Here is a 27,826-nt window from a genome sequence, read left to right on the forward strand (position 1 = left end):
TGTTTTTTTCAAACACCATTACATCCTGTGATTCTTCCTCACTTCTGTCTCCTCTTTCCTATCTCATTCACTCACTCTGAAAATGTAAAAAGCTTTCCTTTTATAAATCTGAGAGCATTCGTTCATCTGTCTCATGAAAACAGTTCCACTCTGCCTGCTAGCTTCAGCGCGGGGGGTCGTTTGTTTTAATACCTGTGTAGCACAGGTGGGTGGTGGTTTGTTGGTCGCTCTGTGTTAACAGTAACAGCTGTCACCATGTCACATACATGAATACAATGTTCAAACAGAAAACAAAACAAGCGTTCCTAGAAGCTATAACAGAAACTGCAGTAGGAAGCCAGTCTGAGTACACTAACAGCTTTAAAGTGATAGAAAGTTTGCGTAAATGCTGTTTCAGAATTCGAGAGGTGGGTAAACGGCGTTAATGTTCATTGCGACTCAACTACAGCTCTGCTTGAGAACTCAAATAATGTATTTGTTTTAGATCAACATATGAGGACGCTTGGTTACCAAAAATGTCAATTTATATTCAAGGAGAAAAAAAACCCGTCCGTGCATAGCAAGAAACGGCTTTGTGTGAAGGTGTAATGGTTAGAAGAACGTTAAGCTTGAAAGTCAAAAAAGGTAGCAGAGGGAATTGGTGAGTCTTTGACCCATGCTAGGATATAAAAAAATGCTGTTTTCCACTTCACTAGGTGTAACTGGCAGTCATAGTGTTAATTGTACAATCAGTCCCCACTCCAGACTACACACTTCCACAATGGCCCAAATTGAACATCCTGGTTCAGTGAAATTATGCGGGTCAACAGGCACCACTGAAACAGATGCTCACTGTCCACTCACAGGCCTTTTCACGCAGGGTCTGATTCAATCTACTGATTGAAAAGATTCCAATTTGAAAGGGAAAGTCAGGATGTCTCAACTTGGGAGCGAGCTCATACTGAGGGAATCTTTCTCACAATATCAGTCATGTAACATAAGCAGTTTCAAACGGCCACTGTGACATTTTCAATTTTCAGCCAAGCATGCCATCTCACCAGACAGCTGTCTAAAATACAGTGTGTAAGCCTAGACTTTAAATGTAATATGTGATAGTATGCTCATGGACTAAATTATATATCAAGTATATTTTAGCATGAATGACTATGATTAATCTGTTAATTATTGTCTTTATCCAGGCCCCATTTCCCAATAGCAAACAATCTTAGAAGCTTAGAGTGTTTTTCTATGAATGCTCTGAAATTTCTCTGAGTTTCCCAAAGCAGTACCTAAGAATGAGTGCAAGAGCATGCTGTTAAGAGCTTCTTAATGTTGGCTATCTGTGGTGCTGAAGATAATGCTGAATACACTTTAAACTTTGCATATTTACCTGTCCGAGCTGTCCTACTGTATACAGTAAAAATACAGACACCACAGAGTGTGAGTGTTGTAAACGACATAAAAAAATGTTTTATACTCGGAATTGTTCAGTATGAAAACACAGTTTAATGTGCAGTAAACAGTCTACAGCTTTCAGCTTGCTGCCCTTTATGATTTATGTCACTGGGTGGAAGTAAGTTTAAGAAAGTAAACTTTGTCTGAAAATGACTAAAAACATTTAATCAATTCTCAAAATAGCTGGCGATTAATTTAATAGTTAATAACTAATCGACTAATAGTTGCAGCTCTACTTCAGTTACAATGATTTTGCATCTCAATCTGCCAGAGCAAAAACCAGCGCAAACACAGGGGAAACTTGCAAAGCCCACTCAGAAAGGGCCGGGACATCTCACATCAAATCAGAGGAGAAAGATCATCCCACAGCCGTACTCAAAGCAGTTCATACACACACATACACATTAAACATAATAATCATATTTACAGTATAGTCACAGAGGCACTGTTAACATTTCAATGGGAAATGTCACCCATTTTTGTACCACTGTAGACACTGCATTATGCAGCCACCAAAATTCATTATTTTGACAATATTGTATTTAAAAGAAAAAAAAAACAATAAGATATGTAGTCCCCCTGAAGGCGTTGAAAGACCATTCCCTTTCAGTCCTGCCACTGTGTCTGTTGGACCCAAATGGCTCATCTTATTCCTGCAGGTCAGCTAAATTGCCAAACAGATAATACCGAACACTGGCTGCTCTCTTATGTTTGTCAGGGAGAATACAGAAGGAGCGCTGTGACATTTTAAAGCTCACAGTTGGTGCCAAGACAACAACTTGTTAGATGTGACTGAAGTCACAGTATACCTTTTAGTAAAAAATGCCATGGCATCCTTTAAAAGAGAGATAATTAAAGATATAGGAAACAAGGAGGCAGGAGGAATGCAGCTGAGGTCTGGAATACTATCTTTCTTTATTTACCTCTTATCTCTGAAGCTATATCTTTCTGTATCTGCTTCTCTGTCAGCATTCGGTCTCAGTCTTCTGCCTCAACACTGAAGGTCTACCACACTTTGATTTGCCTCTCAAATTTATGTCAGAATCTCGAACAGTCTGCCTGTCTGTCTGTCTTATTCTTTTCTTTTTCTCGCATTGTTATACAGCTCACACTTTCACACACACATGCATTAATAACAGTCTGTCTCTTTCCTCTCACACACAGATCATTCATACACAGTGAAGTATGCACTCTCTCACACATAATAAGCGCACAAAGTAAATGCACACGTGCCTCCCTCAACAAGGGTCATTTAGTCAGACAGTGTCCTAGTTTTAGGTTGAATCCTCATGGGAGTGTGGAAAAAAATGGTGCTGGTTACCACAACACACATAACAGACAGCTAGTCAGAGAGAGAGAGAGAGGCAAAGCAGCTCTCATCGCAGCTACTCAACTCAACTCCAGCTCTGTTGAAATATGATATGGGATGAGATGGAAGGAAGTACACTGATAGACAGAGAGATAGGGAGGGAGAGGCGTAGCAGATCTCAACACACACACTGGAGTAGCTGCAGTGTGAAAAAATAAGAGAGGCTTCAACATCTGTCTTCATAAAGTCAACATAATAAATAGACATTTTACAAACCTGTCATCAAAGGAATCATTAGTGTTTAATCTAAGAGCTAAATGAGACCTTCGTGCACCAAAATACATATAAACATTCAACAATCAGACACGAGGGACATTAATATGTTGAAGAAACCATTCTCTTTGATTTAGGTATAGTCAAGGATGTGTTTGTTTCATAAGTAAAGAAAAAAACACACAAAAAACACATGCCAGTCAAGCACCTTGAAGCACTTTAATTGAATTAATTTTAACTGAATTGAGATGAATAGAATTGAAGGGAATGGATGCACAGTGAGAGAGAAACAAAGAGTCAATATATTATCTTACTTCAACAGTCTCTAATTCACCGCAAGCCCTCTTTTACTCTCAATTACCTTACTATAGTATTTTCCATTCTGCTCAATCTCAAATGGGTTTGTCCTGTTCCATATCAGTGGTTTGGCTCTGTGTGGAGGCTAGGTGTCTCGCAACACACATACCAATCTCTCATTCTTTTTTGACAAACTATTCTCTCTTTCCTTGTCACATTCTCTCTCCTCTTTTTGTCTCTGGATAAAGTTCATCTCTGGCCTTCGCCCCTTTGTTTCCTTCACTCTCTAGGTGTATCAAGAAGCTGCATTTTTTTCTACTCCTGTAAATGTTCTGCCTCGCTTTCTAACAGAATCCATTTTTTTTTTAAATCAACAAAAACTCAACAGTGCATGTTATATATTTTGTGTTGTGGATACAAATATTTTAAAAAACTATGTTCCTCTGCCACAAATTTGACATTTTTGATAACTGAAAGGGACACACCATTGTCAGCAGTTCAGTACAAGAGAGGGTTATCCAAACGCTTATGTTAATTTTACACAATTAAAACTATTTGGGTTAGGTTAGGGAGAGGTTTGGGTAATGGTTTAATAAGAAATACATTCATAAAAATGAAGAAAAAACAGTTGGAAATTGAGTCTTTGTTGCTGGATTTTCACCGAAACACCCATAGTTTTTTATGTTACATTATGTAATTTGTGTTTCCTATAATTCTTTTAATATCGGATGAGAGGCAGGAGGACATTTTTTTGCATGATGGACATGTACTGATACCACGCTCAGTTCTAGCAATTTTCATTTCTGCAGATTTAAAAAAATCTAAATTTGTTTGTTAGAGTGGACGTTCAGCCCAAAGAATATAGTGACCCCTATTGACTGTACATAAAGGAACAGTATGTAGAATTTAGTGGCATCTAGCAGTGAGATTACAGATTGCAACCAACTGAATACCCCTCCCCCCCTCCAAGCATGTAGGAGAAACTACGGTGGCCACAGAACTCACGAAAAACGTTAAAGGTCCTCTCTAGAACCAGTGTTTGGTTTGTCCATTCTGGGCTACTGCAGAAAAATGGCGGAGCAACATGGTGGGCTCCATGGAAGAGGACCCACTCCCTATGTAGATATAAGGGGTCATTTTAAGCTAACGAAAACACAACAATTCTTATTTTCAGGTGATTATACACTAATTAAAATATACTTATGAATATTATATACCATTTCTGCCGAGTCTGTTCCGCTAGATGCCACTAAATTCTACACACTGCTCCTTTAAGACATTTCTTTATTCTAGGTGTTAAAGATTTCTCTAACACAGTGTAAAAGCTTTGTTCAATGGTGAGAGAGAAATCTTTTCTCTCTCTCTCTCTTTGATCCTTCCATATCTGTCTCTTTGTCTCTGTAGCTCTTTGTGGAGGCTATGTCTATGGCAAAACAGGGACAATTCTGTCTCCTGGCTTTCCTGACTTCTACCCAAATTCTCTTAACTGCACCTGGACAATAGAGGTGTCTCATGGGAAAGGTAAGAACACACATACACAGATATAATGGAAACACCCATTCATTTGCTTGGGAAAAATATTCAGTTTTCTTTTCATATGCTAATAAATGTGAATATTAAATTAAAGATAATGTGTATATATATATATATATATATATATTATTATTTTTTTCATTGTTATTTATATTGCCTGATATTTGTGTATGTGTTTCGGGTTTGGTTTCTATGTTCATCTGCGTCCATTTATATCTTCCATTTGTCCATCTGTGACAAACTCACTGTCAATTTTTGTCTTCTTCATCTATCCTTCCATCCATCCAATCAACCATGGATTTTCAGGAGTCCATCTGGTTTTTCACACTTTCCATCTGGAGGAGAACCATGACTACCTGTCCATCACAGAGGACAGCGATTTCCAGGTTCCAGTAGCCCGACTAACTGGCTCAGTGCTGCCTCCCAGTGTCAAAGCAGGGCTCTATGGGAACTTCAGCGCTCAGCTACGATTCATATCGGATTTTTCCATGAGTTATGAAGGGTTTAATATTACTTTCTCAGGTAAGAGCATTCAAACAGAATGTGTGATTTTTGTTAACAGTCCAGTCCTATGTGCAGGATTGATTTAACCAGATTTATAGCCAGACACAGGCCTAAATCTTCCTGGCCTGGACTGACGGACTTAACAATAGACATCACACACACCCAAAATTTTTGAGGTGTGTTAACATGGCATATTGCTGTGATTAAGATAACAATATGACTTTTTAGCTACCACATCAATCTAATTTGTTAGACATGGCAGAGCTCTAATGCATTATGGTCTAAGGTTTTAAGTTTTCCTGACCCAATTTTTTAAAATGTTATTCATTTCCCGTTACCATGTGTTATATACCTTTGTCTTGGCTAACTTTAGTTACGTTTAATTACGTTCACAAAGTTCTTGTACATTTCTTACCAAATGAGTAATAAAGTTTATAATTACGCCTCAACACTGTTATGTATGTCTTCTGGATGTACAGAATACGACTTAGAGCCATGTGAGGATCCTGGTGTACCAGCGTTCAGCAGGAGGATGGGATTCAGATTTCGAGTTGGCGACTCACTGGCCTTCTCTTGTTTCCATGGCTACCGACTTGAGGGAGACAGCAAGATCACGTGTCTGGGAGGAGGCAGGCGAGTGTGGAGCAACACACTACCACGATGTATAGGTAAGACAATCAAGTAGTCTCAGTGGAAGTGTAAAATGATTGACTAATCAAAGACAAATAAAAATCTTCTTCTTTTTTTTTTAAATTCAGACTGTAGGTATAGACATTTAGTTGTCAGGGGTGTGGGTATTATACTCATTGAACTTTCCTTAACTTTCTTTTTACAACATTATATTTCAAGTGTAGATGTAACAAGCTTTAATGGTATTTCTGCCTTCTTCAAGATTTTATTTAATGGTTGCTTTGGAGTAGTTTATCTTCTGTGAAATAAACTCTTTGCTTGTGAAACAGTACTTTCAAATTCCTCACTAGATTATTAAGTCCAGAGGTTACGCATCAGCATTTTCCTGGTTGTAATTCACCAGTGTTTTATTGGTGACACAATAGTAATTTACTATTTGACTGGTTGACTGCTGGTTTTATTTGCCAGGATTTGACTGTTAGCAGGTTGTAATTTGACAGTATTTGATGAGTATCAGTGTTTCCTTGGATGCTGCTGGTAATTTATGAGTGTCTGACTGGTGGCTGCTGGTAATTTTCAAGCCCTGAAAAGAGCAGACTGAGAAATCCTATAATAGCATTATCTGTCAAGGCATCAGGCCTGACTAAGAGGAAACTTAGCAACAGCAGCTGGCAACGTTCACTGGGTTCATCTCTCTCTCTCACTTTCTAAATGTCCCTCTCTTTAGCTCTCAGTCTCACTTTCTAAGTTTCTAACTGTTTCTCCTCCTTTCCCTCTGTATTTAGACAGTCCTTGGGTAGATAATTAGGGCATTAGCTGCTATATGAAAAGTGTTAATACTTTAAGTCTTTTGTTACTCCCTTTTTCCCTTCTCTAATTTCTCCCTGCATATTTTCAAAAGGCTCTTGTCTGTCTCGGTTCATCTGCTATCTTCTTTTCTTCCTTTTTCCTGCTCTCCCTTCATCCTTTCTTCTCCCCCTTCAATGTCCTCTATTCTTTCACTCCCACTTTATAGTGCCGTCTTCATGTTCGAAAGAATGTCTGAAGAATTTCTTGTTGTATCCTTGAATTTATGCTCCTTATCTCTTTTCTTAATCTTTCTCAAAACTATAGAATATTAAAAAAATGTTTTTGAATTGCAGGTTTGTTTAGATTTGATAAACACAGCATCTTTTTTTTTCCTCAGTGAGCTCTTTATTGTGCCACACCGCCTTCTCTCGTCTTTCTCATTACTTCCATTTCCTCCTCTTTCTCCCTTCCAAGTAGTGGTGGTTCTCCTCAGTGGGAGTTAAAAGCCAACTCGTCTCTCTTCTTTCCTCCTCTCCTCATTTACATATGACAAAACTCTATTTGCAGAGAGTACCACTTATTTGAATCCCTAAACTTTGATAGGCACTGCACCTGCTAGATAAATCTGTATAATTTCTATGAAACACTTTTTCTAACAAACTAATCCTGACCTGCTTTATGCAGTGTTTTTTAATTTTACCCTCTTTTTAATCTTCAGTGCTTCCCAAACTTTTTTAGACCACGGCAACCCTTCAAAGGAATTTTTTTTTGTTACAGCACCCACACGACTCCCAATATAACTTGCATAGCCTATATGGTCACAGAAGTTTTAACAAATTTTATAATTTTATAATATTATATATGATAAATAATATAATCTTATATTATGGTATTTTATATTAGGCTACATTTTATCAGTATGACATTAAATAATATAGGCTCATTCTCAATCACTGAGAACAAAAGCCAACAGGTGCTGTGCAGATTTACAGATTCTGCTAAAAAATAAACAGTAATTAATTAATATGTTAAATGTATTCCTTTCATTTTCTTCCATTAAAATAGCTTATATCTAAGATGTACAAATAAAAACGAACAAACAAAACTCAAAAGGTTTTGGGCATTTTAATGGGACATATGAGCTGTTGATGTTTAGAGAGAGAACAACCAGCAGGTCTGACTCCACTGACAGGACGTCTCTTGTCTTGTTTTCATGTTTACCAGCTATCAGAGAGCCATACAACACAAATACGAATTTGTGTTATGTGAATGTGTAACACCACAGTAAATGCACATAGACAATGATGGATATCCGTCTTCCACAAGCAGCCAAAACCTGTCTGTTAAGCCGTTAGCCGAATAGTTTTGACGGTCGGCTCAGATTCAGTCGTGTCTGTGTTGAGAGCTGAGATGTTTCAGCATTTCTTTGAACTCTGTTTACCGTCTCAAATCTTTCCATCAATGCTCTGACGTTCACTTTTTTTTTCTGACTGCTGAGCTCCTGCAAAACTCCTGAGCCAGAAAGCGTATTGTGTTACTATGACAACCCGCAACCGCAAGTTGTCATGCAAGCTGCGACTACCTGCATATTAAATAGAGTTTTTAATAGGTTGATTTTGATATTTATTGCTTATTTATTCTGTTTTGTTATGTTTGATAACGCAACATAAAATGTAGTTAATGCAAATGTAGCTGATTTTTTTTTTTTTTATGTGGCGAAACGTCTAAAAACGCACAATACATGTACAATGATGTTTAATTTTGCGGCACCCCTGTTGCTTCCTCACGGCACCCACTTCAAGAACCACTGGTTTGAATGCTTTGCTTTTGAATGTGTTTTTCTGCTCCTCATTCATGTTTTTATTGTCTTATTTGAAGCACATGACATAAAGTGCTTTTAAGCTGTGTTGTATGGTTCATTATTATTATTGTCATTATTGATATCATGTCTGCTGAGTTGAAGGTTTGTGGTTATTCAGTGATATATGCACCTTTTTCAAATCATTTCATGTTGAATTGTGAGTCCTCCTCTCTCCTTTCCTCTTTTTACACAACACACAGCAACCCAGATATTCTGACTGCTCAAAGATAATTAGGTAGAATTGCTGTGATTTTGATCCACGCTGTCTCTGCCCCCTTCTGCTGTAGCTGAGTGTGGAGCCTCCTCACAAGGACCAGAAGGCGTTCTCCTTTCTCCAAACTTCCCGTCCAACTACGATAACAACCATGAGTGCATCTACCGCATCACTACCGAAAAGGGCAAGGGAATCAGACTGAAGGCTGAGAGCTTCTCATTGCAAGATGGAGACTATCTCAAGGTATAAGACAAGCTTTTCCCAATTAGGTGGTACAAAATCCTTAAATGCATAATTTATTTCCAGATTCACACACAACATACCTAAAGAATTATACTCATAACCAAAAGCTTTTTATAAAGTTGTATATGTATACTTTGACACATATATACTTGACCTTACTATCATGTGTCACGTGTTTAATTTCCAATTATGCTTGAAAAGAAAACAATAATCGAATTGCAGATGCTAGCATGTAGTAGTGACCACACATTTAGACCATAAAAGAACAAGATTGAGGATCTTCTATTAACACTGACATGAGCAACACATTTTGCTTAGTTCATTTTGGCTTGAAATGATATGTAATAGAAAGTCTTTTGATCTAAATGAACTGTAAGAGTTTAGAGGAAGAGACAAGTAAATTTAGTCAGACAACATTTCTTCATTTGAGGATTCCATGACGTAGCAAAGATTTAAATTTTGAATTAGATATTGAGAAATGTTCCATGGTATTTGTTAAGGTTTTAATATTTGAAATAATGTTATATTTGGGATATGTTTATTTATAGATTTCAAAGATTATACATAGCATAGCAAAAAGCATTCTTGCTTTCATGTTCACAGCCAAACACAATCACATACATATACAAAAAATATCAGAATATTCAGACTACCTCAACCTCATCTTGACTTGTGCATGTAGTTTCAGTTAATGTTAGCCAATTCATTCATGTCCATTCAGTAATCATTTTTACATTGCATAACGTAGCTCAATGTTTCTCTACGTAGTCCTCAAAGCCCAACCGTTCAGCAGGCTTTTGTTCCAAGCATGCACACCTGGTCCAATTAAGGTGTCAGAAGGTGAATGTGTACCCCTCAGTTATATGAGGTGTGGAAGAACAAGGATGAAGTAAGAACATGAACAACAGATGGGGCTTTGAGTTCTTGGTTTCGCCAATATGTTGTTAGATTGTATTAGCAAGGTTTGCCCTAGCTGTTAGCGGTGTTAAACATTGTTGTAAGAAGCAATAACATCCCTGCAGGGGTTTATTACCCATGTTCTCTATTAGTGCTGCAGTGGCCATCCACGGCTGAATGAATACATGGGAAACAGAGGCACCAAGGGATCAATTCTGTCTCTGTTAACCCTCTAAGACATTACAGTGAGTTACTGTAGTATTTCAAGGTTATCCTGGATTTATACATGTTTGTTAGTTGTCATATGTAATACAATAGAATACAACAGCTAAACATTCCATGACTGCAGCATGTGGCCATTTTTATGGACAAAATGGTTTGTATTTAGACAAATGTCTCATCTACTAGCTGTTTTTCCTCTTTTTTTAACAGTAAACCACCATATTGACTGATCATACATGCAATGTAAACTTTTATTAGTGAAAAAAGTGTTGCACTTGAAGACACTAGCATACAAGCTCAATCTGTATTGTGTTATTATGGTTCTCAGTCTACACCTTCGCCTACACCCTTCTAAATTTTTGGATATGAAGTTGTCGCAATATATGTACAGTAGGGTCCAAAAGTCTTTCAACAGCCTCATGGAAGTGTTTACATATTATAAACTTGGATGTGCAGACTTGTGTATATCTGAACTACAGAGAGAGTTACAAATGTTCCAAGGCTCATAATTCCTCATATTTCCTCTATCGTGTACATGTGCCCACTTCAGTGTCAGTTAGGAGCAGCTGTGTGAGCTGTTATACAGTTTTGACGCCATCCTACAGACACCGTCTAAAACTGTTTCTATTCACAATGTCTCTTAGCGGTATTAGGCCTGAGGGCATGGTTAAGCCAGTATGTGGTTAGAGTGTATTATCAGTATTAGGCCTAGAGCATTGGCTGAGTCTGTCTGTGGTTAGAATGTATTAGCAGGGTTCTCCCTGACTTTTAGAGAGGCTTAACATCATTGTAGAAAGGTGGAAATGTTCCCAGTGGGATAGGTATTAAAAAAAAGAAAATCCTGTTAAAGGAAAAGAAAGTGACATCAAGATGGTTAACAGAAATAAACATGCTAAAATTTTGCTGACACATTCCATAATAGTCTAAATTCTGAAAAATGACATTGGTAGAAGCAGATGAGCTGACCAAGTTTTCTAAATCAGCAGTTTTCCAATATGCTTTTCTGTACACTGCAGCCCCCCTTTACATCATTGTTTGTGAAATTCAACAAACAGTATGCATCTACGAAGACTAGAGAGCTGAGGATGACATTTGCTCTTTTTCAAAATAGGATTGTGTTCTTCATGAGGCATTTGACATAGTATTTACTGTAATAAATTGATTCCTTATCAGGAAAATAACAAGAATAGAGGAGCAGAATGCAGAGAATGACTGGAGATCACAAAAGTTAATGAGGACACACTGGATGCAAACATAGCAATCAAAAACTAATGGGAGGCCTCAAGACTGACTGTTAGAATGACATTGTGTTCAGCATAGGGCATATACCAATATTAGATTTTTGGACTCAATTTTAATACTTGATATTGTAGATTACTGATAACAAATAATATTTCTGAATTAAGTTAAGCAGGTGTCCCTCTGCCTGTACAATACAGCTGTTACAATACAGTGATGTATGGTGATGTTCATTTATGATGGTATTACAACACATGTTTGACAGTGTTAGTTATACATGATGATTAATGGCTCTATGTGTTATTGAACACATTGGAAGCAGGCATTAGAGTTGGTTTATTGTTCTGCTGTGTGTACAACTGGAATGCTTAAATGCACACAGTTGGACAAGCATCACAATTTTCAAAATACCTAATGCACTTACCATAGATAAAGTGTGAATGTTTTTATTGCTTTGACAAAAATGTTTTGAACATGCACAGTTATTAAAGACATTTTTATCTCTGCCACATGTAAGCCTGGAGGAGATCATGTGTTTGGTCGTGAGTGTATCTATCCGCAGCTAATCTCACATACTACTAGACCCATAAGCCTAATATTTTTTGTGCACATTTATGACTGTATACTCAAGGATCTCTCATGGTCGCAGTGATTCACAGTTGTTGAAAAACCTATTTTATAACACGCTTTATACCACCATTGACCGCTTACTCCTCTTAACCTCATAGAAAAGTTTGGTTTCATTTTGAACTGGAGCATCTGCAGATTGGTTCCATACTTGATATGTTATGATCCACTAAAGTAAGGCACAATACAAGATGAATAAATCCCCGTTTTTGTTAGCTTCATCGCCATCTTGACTATAAGGGAGCCAGGACAATTGAGTGAGATTCAACTCTTCTCTGTTTGGGAGGGGAGAGGGAGGTAGGGAGGGATTTTATTTTGTGTGATATGTTACAACAAAATGTTCTAAATAAATAACAATATTTAAATTGAGAAGTTTGGACTTATTGTCCTGTTTATTGTTTGCTTATTACCTAAGTTTATACAGTTAGGCAAGTCCAGGAGGACGCTTGGTTAAAATACCATTAATTTATTCTATGCATCTTAAAGAAAACTGAGACTATACATCTCCCCAGACACACCTGGCAGAGATCTGCACTCTAATGAATGCACTCTTCTAGTTTGAAAAGTGCAGACAGTTGGAAACATGTACAGTCTTTTTACACTGTTGTATTAACATGTCAATCTAAATGTATTTAGAATATCAATTATAGTAACAGAGATTTTGAATTTCTATTGTGTGGCCATTTTAAAAATTATGCCCACCATCAAAAAGCACAATTTATTAAAAAAAGCACAATAGTATGACTTACATGTGTCAGCACATCTTCAAGGTTTAAAACAATAAGAAACACCCGCTGAGCTGGGATGTGTCATATCCAGTGCCTCCGGACTTTAGTAGAATTGAATGAAAATCAGAGAGGAGTCACAGAAATGTAGCTGCAGGATTTTAGTGAAATAAACTCTAGCAATATTTGCACATTACAGTACGCAAAGGACCAAGTGCTTACTGTAGGTTTGACATTGCTTTAAATCCAAAGATAAATGCATATTTATCACAAAAGTAATAGAAATGTCCCCAGATAGTGTGGATACTATATTTAACTGATCTTAGAATGTAAATGAATCTGTTATTTTTCTGTTTCTGCTTTCTGCAGAGCTGACGTTTCATCTCCATAGTAAGACATGGTGGAACAACACATCATTGCTTGTTAGAAATATGTGTCTGAAAGATCTGATGTGTTTACAGACACACATACATAATTTGGTGAAGTGGGTCGTTCCTCATCCAGTAAATCACTCTAACTGGGTGTGCAATCCACATATCATTAGTAGACACAATAATTTTCACAATTCTCTTATTTACATAGCAAACAAAAATACATAGACTACAGACCAACAAAGCTTATACTCTGATACAGGTTTGAACTCTACATTAATAGATATAAAACCTTATATTCACATCAAAAAGTATCAATGCATGTATCAGATACATGACTTACACACCCTCATTTATATGTTTGACATGAAAAAAATATCCCTCAAGGCGTACAATACTATAGTTACTTACTGAATTTATATAATACAGCTTGAAAACAAGTGGTGAATGAAGACATTTTCAGGACCAACCAGCAGACCTTCTGCACAGGCCCCAGACAATCACAAATCACAGACAAGCAACAGCAACAGGTTATTTAACAACCAGCAAACAACTTATTCAAAGACTTGTCAGGCTCCACAGACAGCAGCAACAACACAACAGCTTCAGCGTCCAGACAAACCACAAATAGTGCAAAGTAAGAACTACAAACCATCAACAGCAACACAGCAAAGAGTTAAATAACGTTAAACACAGAGGGACGGTGAGAGATTTAACCAGCAGGAAAGAAACTGAGGCGAGCGAAGAGACAAAGGTACAGACAGACACAAAGAGAGGGTGTATTTGACTCACATTTTTGAAGTCCATGCTCTCATCTTTTACAGAAATTAAGTAGCATTAACCTACCTGTTCTTGTTCCTGCTCCTGTGCTTGTATTTTTTTTCTTTTTTTTTTTTTTTGAAAACCAATTTCTGATGTTCATTTTGGCTACTGCCAAAAAAACTTGAGTCAAGTGTGACACTTCACAACAGTGATCACTCGAGCATCACAACAGGCTGTCAAACAACCTGTCACAGGTCAAAAATTACATCAATCAGGGTGGAGCTGGGCAAGGAGTTCAAATGCGCCAATGAGTGGGCACAACATGGTCTGGCTGTGTTTTTTTATGATTATACTGGGTATGCTTTAGATTTAGGTGGCACAGGTACACCCGGGCACACCCGTGACTACGCGAGAGATGATTCGCGTGCCATAATGACATTCTATCTAGCAACACCCTCTGACCAAAAAATAAGAGAGCCTGCTATGATGTCTGAATGTACGCCATGGAATATATATATATATATATATATATACATATATATATATATATATGTATATTCAGATGATAACATTTACTGTCCTCTTGTACAACTAGATATACATTTTTTCCTCACTAGTAATATAGATCTAAGTATTGCAAAGTTGTCTCGACACTGTCCAAAATCCATCAGTTTTACCTTCTTGTGTAATTTCTAGGAGACAGGGTTGTTACAGCCAAACAATGCTGCTAGCATGACTAGAAATTTAATCACATAAATTATGTAGGTTTTTAAAGACAAATCTGTAAATATTGTCAGTTTAGCACATTTTACACCTGAGCATACATCATTTAAAAATGTAAGGTACAGTCAAAAATCTCTCTGCTTAACTTATGATATATTATGCAAAAGATTCTTAGAGCTTGATGTGAAATGATCTTTACTGTGTTCATGTTGTGGAGATGGTATAGCGTATATCCAAGGGAAATGACTAGCAATGTACAATATGTTGGTTAATTATGACTTTCTCAAAGAATTAGCAGAAAGCATAGTGCACACCATGATAAACTGGAAGGAAAGCCCCAAAGTGCCACTTAGGCCAGCAATTAGCATGCCAGTCCCCAGGTAATGGTAATGGAGCTAGTGCCTGTCGCAGCTTAACACTCTTTGTTTGACAGTTCCAGCAAGCTTTAGGCTAAAATCTCATGTAACATATGAACTGGCTCATTACAATTCCTTTTTGCTATTGGCTAAGTTTTCACTCTGGCACTGCTAACCAAGCTCAAATCGCCTAAAAATGTGCTCTAATACAGTGCTTGACCAAATTTGCTCAGATGTAGTCAACTCTGAAGAAAAGAGAGTGGGTAAGAAGGAAACAAAGTGGGTGTGTGCAGGAATTGTTCTATGAAAACAGAGGTGGTAGGAGAGCAAAAGAGAAAGAGTGAGAGTCAGACAGACAGAGGGAGGAGGGGTGGCAGATGGTGACATGTTGATTTATGAGCCGCAGGGCTTTTCATTAACCATACTGAGTTTTACTGAAACAGAGAGAGGAGGAGAGAAAGATAGAGAGAAAGCAAGGGAGAGAGATGAAGTAAGAGAGAGAGGGGAAGACAACGAGATGCAAAATTGGAGGACACTGACAGAGAAAACAGGAGGGATGTGGGGAGGGAGAAACAGGGAAAGATGAAGTTGAGGGGAGTTAAGCTACAGATACTGTGATACCTCTCCTTTTTTAACCTTTGCTCCATTTTTCACTGTTCATTCTATTGTCTTTCTATTTTTTCTATCCTCATGCTTTCCATCACCTGCTTTCCAAAATACTGTAGCTCCTACTTTAGCTTCATGTACTGTAGCAATGCCTCCTCTGACTGGCAATACTAGCAGAGATAGAATATCACATTGCCTTAGCCTCTTTTCTTTGGCATTCCTGCCACCTGCAGACCTGTCACCACCAATCTGCGGACATGTCCCAAGCTCCCAAATATATGATCAGTTCACATTTATATCCCAGCTGTGTGATAGTGTTATGGAAGCTTGGTACTTCAGAGTACTAATTCTCCCCTTCAAACTGCAGTTAAATGTAGACTCCACTCCCACAACCGTCACTTCACTACTGTTCATGTTGAGCTGTATTCAGAGATTTTTTACCATTACAGGGCAGAAAGTAGACTGTAAAACAAACTCTTAAGCCAATAAGAAATAGTCAACCAAAAACCTACCAAAAAATGCTCACCCCCTGTACTCGCCCCTTCATGAAACAGATTTACAACTGTTAAAATGGTCTACCCAGTTTCAAAAACATGTCAAAAAACACCCATGGAAACTTATCTTCTCACTAGTGCAGTATACTCTGCTATCTGTCTATATGCTCAATATGTTGCAAACAAGTTTCACTCAAACTACACAGTTTACATTAGTCACTAGCACAGTATGCTGTTTATCTTTTACCTGCATCTGTACACAATTTCTAACTGAGCCACTGACAAAACTTTTTATTCCTAAAGAAAAAACTTGACCACATGAGTATTTGGAACTCATGGATGCACAATTAACAAGTGAAAATGCTGCAGGGGAGATTTGTGCACATCTACTCTTCAATTGGGGATTATTAACACTGTAACTGTCCATTTGCTTGACGTTGAAATCTGCTCAACTTCCTTGTGTTGCCAAGTTGCAAAGATTTTTTAGGCAGCCATAAAATCCACACTCGGTATACTTGTCTCCCAGTGCTAATTTTAAATTGATTACTTCCAGGTGTTTTGTTCTTTTTTTGTGCTGTCTGTGTGAGAGTATAGTAACAGACTGGTGATCATAATGCAAACAACAAGGAGCAAAACTGTAAGGAAACCAAAAATAGAGCTAGAGTCCAACAGGAAGACTAATATGCCAACATCTTCAATAGTTTCATAATTCTCACATTTCAGATAGAAGAAAAGGGTGATCAACAAAGGGAAGACAGGCTAAGTTCTGCAGTTTTTATGCAGTCCAGTGATGACTTTATGCTGTTGTAAATCTAATCTTTTCTGTTACTTTCCTCTTTTTATTCTACTTTCATTTCCACCTCCACTAATGACTAAATGACAGCATCTCAAACCAAGTTACACATACAGACATTTACTTGCTGTTTTTAACTGTTAAAGTCTGTGTAGAGCAACAATAAATATGTATTCTGAGTTTGTCACACCACAGAAGAATGTGTAATTAACCACCCAGCCAAATTTGAATGATTAAAAAAGTTGCCATTTATATAAAGTTAGGTTTCAAAATTGTGGAAAAACAAGCAGTATTCTCTGCTCTGAAATGCTAGGGGCGTGTCTGCTGAAGGCGCTGAAAGCATGGCCAAACTGAACAGCATGGCTCGACTGAGTTAACAACACTCATACCAAACTCCTGTATAAAAATACACAATTTAAAATAGACCTTGTTTGTAGGTGTAAGGCGAGCAACATGGATGATATTTGAAAAATTAAGTAACATTTACCAACATATTTTTTCGATAGATGTGGACTTGTTTCAGAAAAAATGTAACTTAAAGGACTAATTAACAAGCGATCCATCACTAATCATCGTTATGTAAAGTTTGGTGCACTTAACATTATTCACTTCTCTGCTGAAACTTTCTTGGCGGCTTAATTGTGGCCATCACCCTTGGAGCAAAAGCCTCTCATGGCATGCTTTCTGGTGAAGTGCTGCCCAACAAATGCTCTCCCTCTGGCCGGGGACCTCCCAGCCACACAGCCGGTGCTAAAGCTGAAGCCATGGACGGTGGCTGGTGTCGGCAGCTGCTGGCACCGCGTCAGTTGACTCTATCCGTCCTTCCAGACGCATAGCCGGTGCTGAAGCCGAAGCTGCTGATGGCTACAGCCGTCAAAGGACGCTTCAGCTGGGTTTAAAATAACTCCTTGAGCGCTAATGTTGATTGAAAATGGCCCCATTCACTAGTAACAGCGGATTATATGAAGTGAATCCCAGTTGTCTCTGACAAAAGTTTGTAAAACTACCCAGTGTAAAAATAGTAACTATGAATAGTGCGCTCTAGTGTTTATATAGTGGGGTGTTGGTGGGGGGTCATGCTGGTCACCCCTCTACGTCATCGATCCACCATTTCAGGCCGACCCAAAAAATCCTGAACACAGAAATGGTGAAAAACAGTTTAAAGCTCTAACTCCACACTTCATTACTACATAGTTCACAGTCTTTTCACATGTTTTCAGCAGTTGTTTTCTAACATGTATAATGTGTTTCAAAAGAAATCTCTCATTTTCCTTTACACTGACTTTAAATAACATTAGGGAACGTGCATACTGAAGCTTCTGCCTTTTACTAATGATTTCTAGGAAGCACACTGTATTATTCATTAATGGTTTCCTCTGTTAAAATGAATCCACTTTAGCAGCATGAAAAATATAAACAAAAATTTGCAACACTTACCACAGCTGGATGCATCCTCAACTTTGAATTAGCTACTTTTTCATAGATTGCTGCAATATCCCCTCTGCCAATGCACAAATTAAAGCGATACTCAAATCTACTGCTCCCCACAGGTGATAGACAAGAATTAAACCACAAAAATCAAAGTAACAACATACTTACCCCAGCAATTGTAATCATGGCAAGCAACATTTCATGTAAGGTAACCAATTCATTTACCCACCATGGACCCCTCTTTCTTTTCTTTCTAGAAATGATGCAGAAAACTCTTGATGGTTGAACATACAAAAGCGAGGCTTCATCAGTTCTACTGGCTGTCCCTTAAGTCAACTGTGTATTTGGTGCTATTTCCACAACATGCTCTATCTCTCTATCTATCTGGCTCAAAGCCATGCTTGTATCTATGTGGCATTTTGATGGCTCACTGTGGAAAAGTGTGCAATTTTGGTTTCAAGCCTTTTTTAAAGACATTTTTTATCATTCGTTTTTCGGACCAGGTCAGCAGTGCACCATGCACCCATGCTCTTTGATATTCTCATCACTTTAATTGGTAGACATACACTCACATGAACCTCTACAAAACCACACAAATCCTTTTTACTCATGTTTTTATTCATGTTCTGTGGTTGTACTCCTGTGTTTTGATTGACAGGTGAACGATGGAGAGAACAGTTCATCTCGTCTCCTTGGCAACTTCACACATGATAGCATGATGGGTCATGTCATCAATAGTACGTCCAATCACTTGTGGCTAGAGTTCAACAGCAACGCCTCTGGAACCAATCAAGGCTTTCGCCTCACATACACAAGTGAGTTAAGAAAGTTGTTTAAGAAATATTAACTGAATGATGAACTGATCAGACACTGGGCAGCAATACAGATTAAGTTGTTTTTCTGCTGTATTTGCTTTTATAGCCATGGTTTGTGATGCTTTAGAGTTTCTTAAAGTATGCCTAAAGAAAGAAACACACAGTCATTTCCTACATTTTGAGAGGGTCATCATGAAAGGTCCTTGTAAGAAGATGTTTTTAATTGGAAAATAGTGTGATAGTTATTGTGTAAGTGTGTCTTCATGGATATATCCTGCATCTGCCCCGTGCTACAGTCAAGTGATTCTTGGCTGTTACACAGCAGAACAAAGTAAGTGTCATGTACTACAAAACTCTAGAGACTAGTCTTTCTCAGTCAGCAAATTACCTAGCTATTTCTTTCACTTCTGACAGCTGAAAAGAGAACTACTCTCAGATTTCCAAGCAATTTCTGCTGAGGGTGGAGCCTAAAGTGCAACAGTAGTTTAGCAAACATACACAAAAGGAAATGAGTATATGAATGCTTGAAACACACATTTGCATGCACTTTCTCTCACTTGCACACACACACACACACACACACACACACACACACACACACACCTTAATAGCTTTAAAGAGAGTCTGTTAAGAAGGCAAGACCAGCTGCTGTGTAAGTCAATGAGGCTATTAGAAGAACATTTATCTGCAAGTCATTAAAAGAAGGTGAGAAAGTGACACATCTGGAGTGGAAGAGTGGCTGCATGAAGGGACAAAAACGGATGAAGGTAGACGGATACTAGATGGATGCTCTGTATGTCAGTGGAACCATTAGACAGCCGTTAATCTGCAAGTCGTTAAACTGGAGAAGGTGACACCTTCTGCAAAGTTCTGCTACAGTGGATCAGCTGATGGATAGAGAAGAGAGAGATTGATAGAAAGTTTAAACGAGAGAAAGGAGGGAGAAGCAACTGATTGAGAAGGGCAGCGATAGATTCTTAAGCAGGGTCAGAGACTGAGTAAAACAGCTTTAATAGTACACATTGATTGAGGCTTTTTTAATGGAGCCATAAGAATTCAAACATCTAATCAAGACATTAACTATGAAACGTTGACAGGAGTGAGACACATCTGTTTAACTGAACTGGATGAAGGAATGGTGGATGGATGGTTAGACAGTGGCGACAGCTCACTTAAAAAGTTGCTGGCTGTGTAAAAGCTGTTATTACAAGGCTTTATGGAAGAGTGAATTATGATTGGACAATGAGTGCACTCTGATTTTGCATCCTGATTCTGTACAGATAACAGGTGTTGCTTTACATATAATCACATCACTCCATAGTCAAGAGGTTTGGTGGAGTTTGCATTTCTCTAATCAAATAATTTTGTGACACCCTCTGCCAAAACAGAGTCTTTATAAACAAACACTCAATTAAATATGAAAGAATACTATATGTATCATAAGGAGCCAACATTACTGAAAAATTTAATCAGTTAATTACACACCGTACAACTTGGACTTTTCTCATCTAAGGGAGGACTGTCTGGTCATTAGAGGCTGACCCGAGGAAAAGAATAGATATTGATTTATCCGTCTGTTCTAAAAGTGGGAAACTTTCCTGTTCTCTGTTATCTATAAAACACTGTCTATACAGTGTTGAAACTGAAATCCCCCCTTTACAGTGTGCTTGTTCAAGTGTACAGTATATTTATGTTTGTGTAGGATGTGAAATTATCATTTTATCTTTTTCATATATAGGTTTCATATATAGGAACCACACTTTCAATCCATAGATTTAACCACTTTTGCTGCCCACTACACATCATTATATCTTTTAAGAGAGGGAGAAGCCCATACCTTTTTTATATATCAGAGAAACTAGCATATGAGTAGAATTTGTTTAAATGTCCACAAGCTTTCACTTCAGCTGTCACATACCTGATGTTCCAGCATTTACATTGAGTGCTGAAACTTGAAATTTCTGCTAGAAGTGGAAGGAGAAGAATAGGATGACCTTATGTACTCCTGTACCTGAAACACCCTGTTCATTTATAAAATGTTGTCTGTACTGCATGGGGAGAATGACCTAATCTGTATGTGTGTGTGTGTGTGTGTGTGTGTGTGTTTCTCTCTCTGTTCGTCTATTTGTAGGTTTTGACCTGGTACGCTGTGAGGAACCAGGTGTCCCTAGTTATGGCTATAAGATCCAGGACGATGGTCACTATGCCAACACTTTTGTACTTTACTCCTGCAACCCTGGATACAGTCTCCATGGCAGCAGTACACTGACCTGTCTGAGTGGGGACAGACGTGTCTGGGACAAACCACTTCCTTCCTGTATTGGTTAGTATGCCAGCAAAAGTGTACATCAATAAATTAGAACTAAATGATATGAAATATTAAACTGGGTGATTTTTTATTTATAAAATTTAATGAAAAATATAGCACTCAAATATAAGCACATATATATAAGCACTCAAAGCTTCTCTCTAGTGGTTTAACAGTACGTCTATTTGTTCTGAGCCCTCATGGTACGGATGTTACGGTTCAGTGCATGCAGTTGTATAAAAAATACACTTCGTGACCCAAACAATTACTGTCAAAATAGTTTAATAATCCACTCAGTCCGACATACAGAACAATAATTTTAGAGCGCGAGTTCCACTCAGATCGTTTTGGCAGCGCACCACTTAGCTATAGCATGCTCAGGGTTGTACGCTAGCCAGCTTAGCCAAGGTAGCCTGGTTACCCTGGTTACCCTGTAGTGTCTCTGCCATCAGAATGACAAACGAGAGATCAATAAGACTGACCGAGTGTAACACTATTATTGAAATTTGCTCTGTTATCTCAAAACTATGAAAGTAGTGGTTTGGTCCCTCTGACTGATATTTCTATTTAACCAGGAAGTCCCCTGAGATTGAAATCTCAAGGGAGACCTGGCCAAGACAGCACACCAATTACAGTTTAAGTAGAAATAAAACACAACAGAAAGTGAATACAAACATCAAACACATGAGGAAGAGCTTAATTCCAGCTCAAATAAGGCAGTTGCAATTCTCACTTACATGAACTTTTAACAGGCCTTAAAATTTTTCCATATAATATATACATTATTATATATGACATCATGAGCCATTGTTTGATGCTGACATTTTTCAAAATAAAAGACCAAATGTTATTTTTTACCTTTCTTTTTTTTCTGCTCTACCAAACTGTGAATTTTGTGTACCCTTACACCCCTACTACTTGTGTTTCTAAGCTCGGCAAGAGCATTGGTGATTCATAAGATATGTGTGATTAAGTAATTTAATCAGTGCAGGTGAATGCTTTGAAAAGAGGCCATGGTATACAGTCTATGGGACTGATTCAACATTCTGTAGGAAATACTTGTAGTAGCACTAATATGTCTCAGTGTGTAAAAGCAGGCCTTGCTGATACATCAACCTGTGCATGAGAAGGGCATGAGAACGGGCATTTTAGTGCACCAGGCCTCTATGTATTTTAAGGATAACATGGTTAAGGTGCAAAAATAGAGGATGACTGTCTGAACTGAATTTTGATAAATTTATAATGTAAGCCAGACTGCTTTCTTGTACCCTGAAGGTGCACACAGTAGCCTTAGCTTTCTGTTCTATTCTCAGCATAACAATAAATAGAATATTCTATCAGGAGTGACTTCTTTCAGATGCTAGAAAGTGGGGTGATGTAAAAACAATATTCAGGATTCCCACAGGTGCTGGAGATCCTTGAAAATGCTTGAATTTTCAAGTGGTATTTTCAAGGATTGAAAAGTGCTTGGATTTTGAATGAAGTGCTTGAAACCGGTTGAAATTGTAATTGCATTACTTTCATAGTAAAGCACTGGGTCGGTGACACATTTTGAAACTTGAAACTTTGTTGTGTTTTCCTTGTAATTTATCTCCCTTCTGTAGAATGCTCTCACTAAACATAATTTTGGTTGTTTATAGCACACTAACATCTGATTTAATGTGATGAAGAAGTGAAATAATAATTCTGAGTATATAACAGCTCCGCCATAAATTCTACTTTTACGAAGCTTATACATTTTCAGTTTTTGTTGACATTGTCAGGAAGGTGATAATTCTGCTTAATGTTTATTATTAAGGTGGTAGTGGATGGTGGTGGTATACTGGAGTGCATTATATTGACAAGTGTTCCTAATATTTTGCCCCTCTCATGGATGTTAATGGAGTGGACAAAATATTAGGAACATAGGGTTGTTTTTACACACGGAGGCATATTACTTCAACTACAAATATTTCCTAGTGTTGAATCAGTCCCATAGACTGTATACCATAGCCTCTTTTCAAAGCATTCACCTGTACTGATTAAATCACTTAATCGCACACTCTATTTTGTGAATCATTATGCTCTTGCTGAGCTCAGAAACACAAGTTGTAAGGAGAGTAAGAGTACACAAAATTCACTGTTCACTACATACCTCGGTTTTGGGGGTCACAGTTTGGTATGATTTCTGTACAGCAGAAAAAAAGAAAGGTAGAAAATAATATTTTGGTCTTTTATTTTGAAAACTGTGAACATCCAACAATGGCTCATTAGCCAAAACTATTACTGACTCAGTTTAGTTGTGCTGCAGTGGAAACTGTCACTGAAACAGTTTAGTTGTGCTGCAGTGAAAAAGGAAAACAACTTTTCTGTTTCCTGCAGGGAGTCAGGACACCTGCTGACAGCTGTTTTATGCTGATTTATGGTCTAACTGTACATAAAGTAGTTGAAACTAGCTCTACCTCCAGCAGCTACAACAGTAACATGCTGCTTACACACTGATGCTTCAGTATTAATAATCTAGTGATGTCATATATAATAATATATCAGACAGAAGGACCAAACCACTACTTTTACTCTCATACTTTTCAACTACATTTTTCTCTCTCAGAACTGGTTCTCAGGACATGCTGTCTGACCTCGTCAGAAATCAAATGTGTTTATCATTTTGAACAGCTTCACTCAAAGGCGGAGTGAAAAACTGACAGTCACAGAGAGGGGAGGGGGGCGGGGAGATGTGGTATTGTTGTCGTTGTCATTCTGACGGCAGCAACACTAAAGGTTGACCAGGATAACCAGGCTACCTTGGCTAAGCTGGCTAGCGTACATTCATGAGCATCCTATAGTAAACTGGTACGCTGCCAAAACGTTCTCGGGTGGAACTTGGGCTCTAGAATTATTGTTCTGCACGTTTGAGTAAGTGGATTATTAAACTATTTTGACAGTAATGCCTCGACACAGAAGACGGAGCCACAACTGGAGACCGATGTTTGTGTTGGAAAAGCATGAAAATGTACCCTGAAAATGCTTGAAAAGTGCTTGAATTTGATTTAACAAAAGGGTGTAGGGACCCTGAATATTGATTCACCTGAAATTGTCACTTCTTGAACAAATATAAGATGACATAGACCTGCACACAGACATCCCACCATTTAAGGGTGGCATGACCAGAGTATCTTTTCAGATACTGAACAGCACAAACTCAAGTGAATGTCCACCCACATGCACTTTTCTATTACAACCCAGAATATATGGTTGCATCCTGTCATACTTTCAAAAGTAATTTACTCTGCCTGTGTGCTTGTGTGTCAATGACAAATTCAAAGAAGTAGGAAAAATTCCACCGAGAGAAATTCAGCTTTCTCATCCAAGTTAGTTTAGTGCGTGCACACATAAACTGATAGGATGACTAATTATGATAAAAGTTATCCTCGGAATAGGAGTCAGATTTTAGATAATGCAGTTTCAGTCTGCAACAGAGAGTTACAGAGAGTGATGACAAAAGTAGCAATTTATTATTAACTGTAATAATATCAAACTCCAGCCATGCATATTACTGGTTAAAATACCAAAATACTTTGGTTCTTACTGAAATACAGCCTGTTTCTGCTATGAGTGATTTGCAAACACATTGAAAAAAAGAGACATAAAAACAGTTGTTATGTTATGTTGTTATGTATCAAACAACACAACTTCAAGAAAATTATTATAGAGCTTGAGTGTTTGAATGTTGCCAGAAAGTATATTGGAATATTCATCCAACTGTATGACAGCTGTTGTGCACTCCAGCAGTATTAGGTGCTCTTTCATCTTTCCTGACCACAGTATGAGACAGTATGCCTGGATATCCATCATAGGAATGCACAAGAGGTCAAAATCTTATACCAACAGTCACTCGTGTGACATGGATGATGCAAGCAATTTGATAAAGGAGCTTGACACCCAGCTGTCATCATGTCTCCTTTTCATCTTCTTGCCTAACTGTGCATATTCTAGAGGTTCTAGAGGTGTTGTATACACCACCTTTTGAACCCCAGACTGACCTCTGGCTGTCTGGAAAGACTACATTTCTCCTCACTATTGCATTCATGAAGCAATTTGGTGAACTTCATGCTTTGTCTGTTGCCAGGGAGTGTATAAAATCGGAGTTTGAATGGGTCTGGTGTGACCTTGTGGCCCAACCCCTTATTTCCTCCTAAGGAGTTTTCAGTTTTCACTACATTCAGTCTCGATTAGGCAGGTCTCACCCCGCAAACAGAAGCTGGAGAAGCTGCAACCTAGTGTCTTCATTCTATGTCCAGTTTGGATATAATCATAGAGTTACAAATATAACTAAAGTTCTATGAATCTGGGATGACCGCCAGAGTTTATTGTCATGACAGTCTTGACATGAAGAGTCTGTAGGAAATGACTGCTGGGTGTTTTAACCTCCTGTGCATGCACGTGATGGGTATCGAGGTATTACAGACTGCCTCAAGTCAGTCTCTAGGCAGTCATCCAGAATTCATAGAACCGTAGTTACATTCGTAAGTCTTGTTTTTTCTTTTTCAGACAGTGAAAATGACAAAAATAAAAGGTTTCTCATTTGGCATATCTAGAATATATTTAAATATTTCCAAGGTAGTGAGGTAGATAAGCTGCCAGAGGGCAGATTTAGCTTTAGTTGGCACTTGGCAGCTCTTAATTAGGCTGGAGAGGAGTGTGCCAAACGATTCAGGTGCTTTGACATGATGTTTTTTTTTCTTTTTTCTTTTTTGCTTATGGACCTGTGAAAGTTGTTTGTGTTTTTAACTACAGCGTGTGCAGCTGGCCAGTCGGACTGCTTATTCTCAATGAGCAACCACCAGTGAACGCATGAATACGATGTTTTGCTTGTTTGTATTGTTCCTACCTAGCTTGGAAATCCCTAAAGCAAATTCGCAATTTTTGAAGTCCGTAATTCCTGCTTCTCCATAAATATTTTGTGGCTTGCATATTTTACAAATTAAAGCACTTTCCCTGTAAGTATTTCCCACCTTGTTGGGTAGATGTGGGGCACTTGGCACATGTTAATTCACAATTCACTGCTGCAGAGCCGAACCTTGTGTCTCTCTAACCTGCCAGCACACCTGAGCTCTGAGGTGGGACATGGCCTGATGTGGTTGCTAATGGCAACTAAAAAGAATGTGGGCTGAATGTATTTATGTGGGTGTGAATGAGAATGAATATGCGTTTTTGAGCGGATATGTATAAATCTGTGTGTGTGTGTGTGTGTGTGTTGTGTGTTGTGTTGTGTGTGTATGTGTGTGTGTGTGTGTGTGTGTGTGTGGGTGTGGTGGTGTGTGTGTGAGTGTGTGTGAGTGTGTGTGTGTGTCCCTGTATACCTCTGCAGTCAGTCATTAATTTGTAGCTGCTCTGCCTTATTCCAGGTAAGCCAGCAACCAGGAGAATACTTGCTGGCAGAGCCCTGGGCTAACTACCTCTACAGCTACTTTTGTATCTTTCTCCTTTGTCTGCCTGTTGGGGCGTTTGTCTCTCTGTCTCCTTCCCTGTCTGTCTGGCTCGGTCCCATATCTGCGTGTACTAGCATGGAGATGAGGAGATGGCTTTGCCTGGAGCTATTTCTATACCGTCTTTCTCTCTCTCTCCTACATTGAGTCAAACAGAGTGGTGGTCTATCATACCATGTGGCGCAGATTGTCATTCTCTCTCTTTCTCTATTCATACAGTACACCTGTCTGTCTTCTTCTCTATATACGTGTGCCTGTCTCCTTTCTTTTTCTGTCGGGAAATTGCAGTTGTCATCGGCCCAGGCTTACTAAATCACTTTTTTTTTTTTCTCTTTTTGTCTTCCACTTTCTACCCGATTTTCATGATAAAACATAGTGGAGTAGTTGCCTTTCCTCCTGTGTTGTCTATCACTAGGGACTGAAACAACTGGTTATTTTTTGTGTACATCCATATATGTGTGTGTGTGTGTAACTGAATAAGTGCTTTCAAGTATGTTTCTGGCCTTGTGTGTTATTGTGTGATTATCTGCTACTGCCTTTGTGTTTGTGTTTACATGAGGATGTGTACTTGTGTGCATTTCGCCTGGGGTAATGCAACAGCAGTAGGTTGTCATTGTATTGTAGATTGCAGAGCTGTGTTAATGGTTTGCTCTTAACTCACACAAACACACAATACAGAAACGGATATAAAGCCTTCTCTATACTGAACTGTTCCCTTATCAGCAGCGATCTGCTGGCTCAGTGGGTTACTATGTGTCCCATGTACTACCATGATGAGTTCAAATATGCTTCCAGCCTTTTTCCTCTATTTGCTGCTATCTCCCCTGTTCCTCACCACTGAAAACAATATAAAAATAACACAAAAAAGCCAATTATCTCTTGTGTATTAAAGAGTTTTTTTT

At 38.3% G+C, this 27,826-nt stretch overlaps 1 protein-coding gene across 1 annotated transcript in view; it reads left to right on the plus strand.

Moving 5' to 3' along the window:
* The window catches only part of LOC121900087 (CUB and sushi domain-containing protein 1-like), a 431,770-nt gene that overhangs the window by 298,250 nt on the left and 105,694 nt on the right, over positions 1–27,826 (plus strand). Inside the window, exons 21-26 of the mRNA XM_042416050.1 lie at positions 4,718–4,834; positions 5,153–5,368; positions 5,830–6,018; positions 8,918–9,087; positions 18,992–19,148; positions 21,280–21,471. Coding sequence (XP_042271984.1) covers positions 4,718–4,834; positions 5,153–5,368; positions 5,830–6,018; positions 8,918–9,087; positions 18,992–19,148; positions 21,280–21,471 — 1,041 coding nt within the window. The remainder of the gene's footprint in view (positions 1–4,717; positions 4,835–5,152; positions 5,369–5,829; positions 6,019–8,917; positions 9,088–18,991; positions 19,149–21,279; positions 21,472–27,826) is intronic.

This window comes from Thunnus maccoyii, chromosome 1 (assembly GCF_910596095.1).
Source record: "Thunnus maccoyii chromosome 1, fThuMac1.1, whole genome shotgun sequence".
Lineage (NCBI taxonomy): Eukaryota > Metazoa > Chordata > Actinopteri > Scombriformes > Scombridae > Thunnus > Thunnus maccoyii.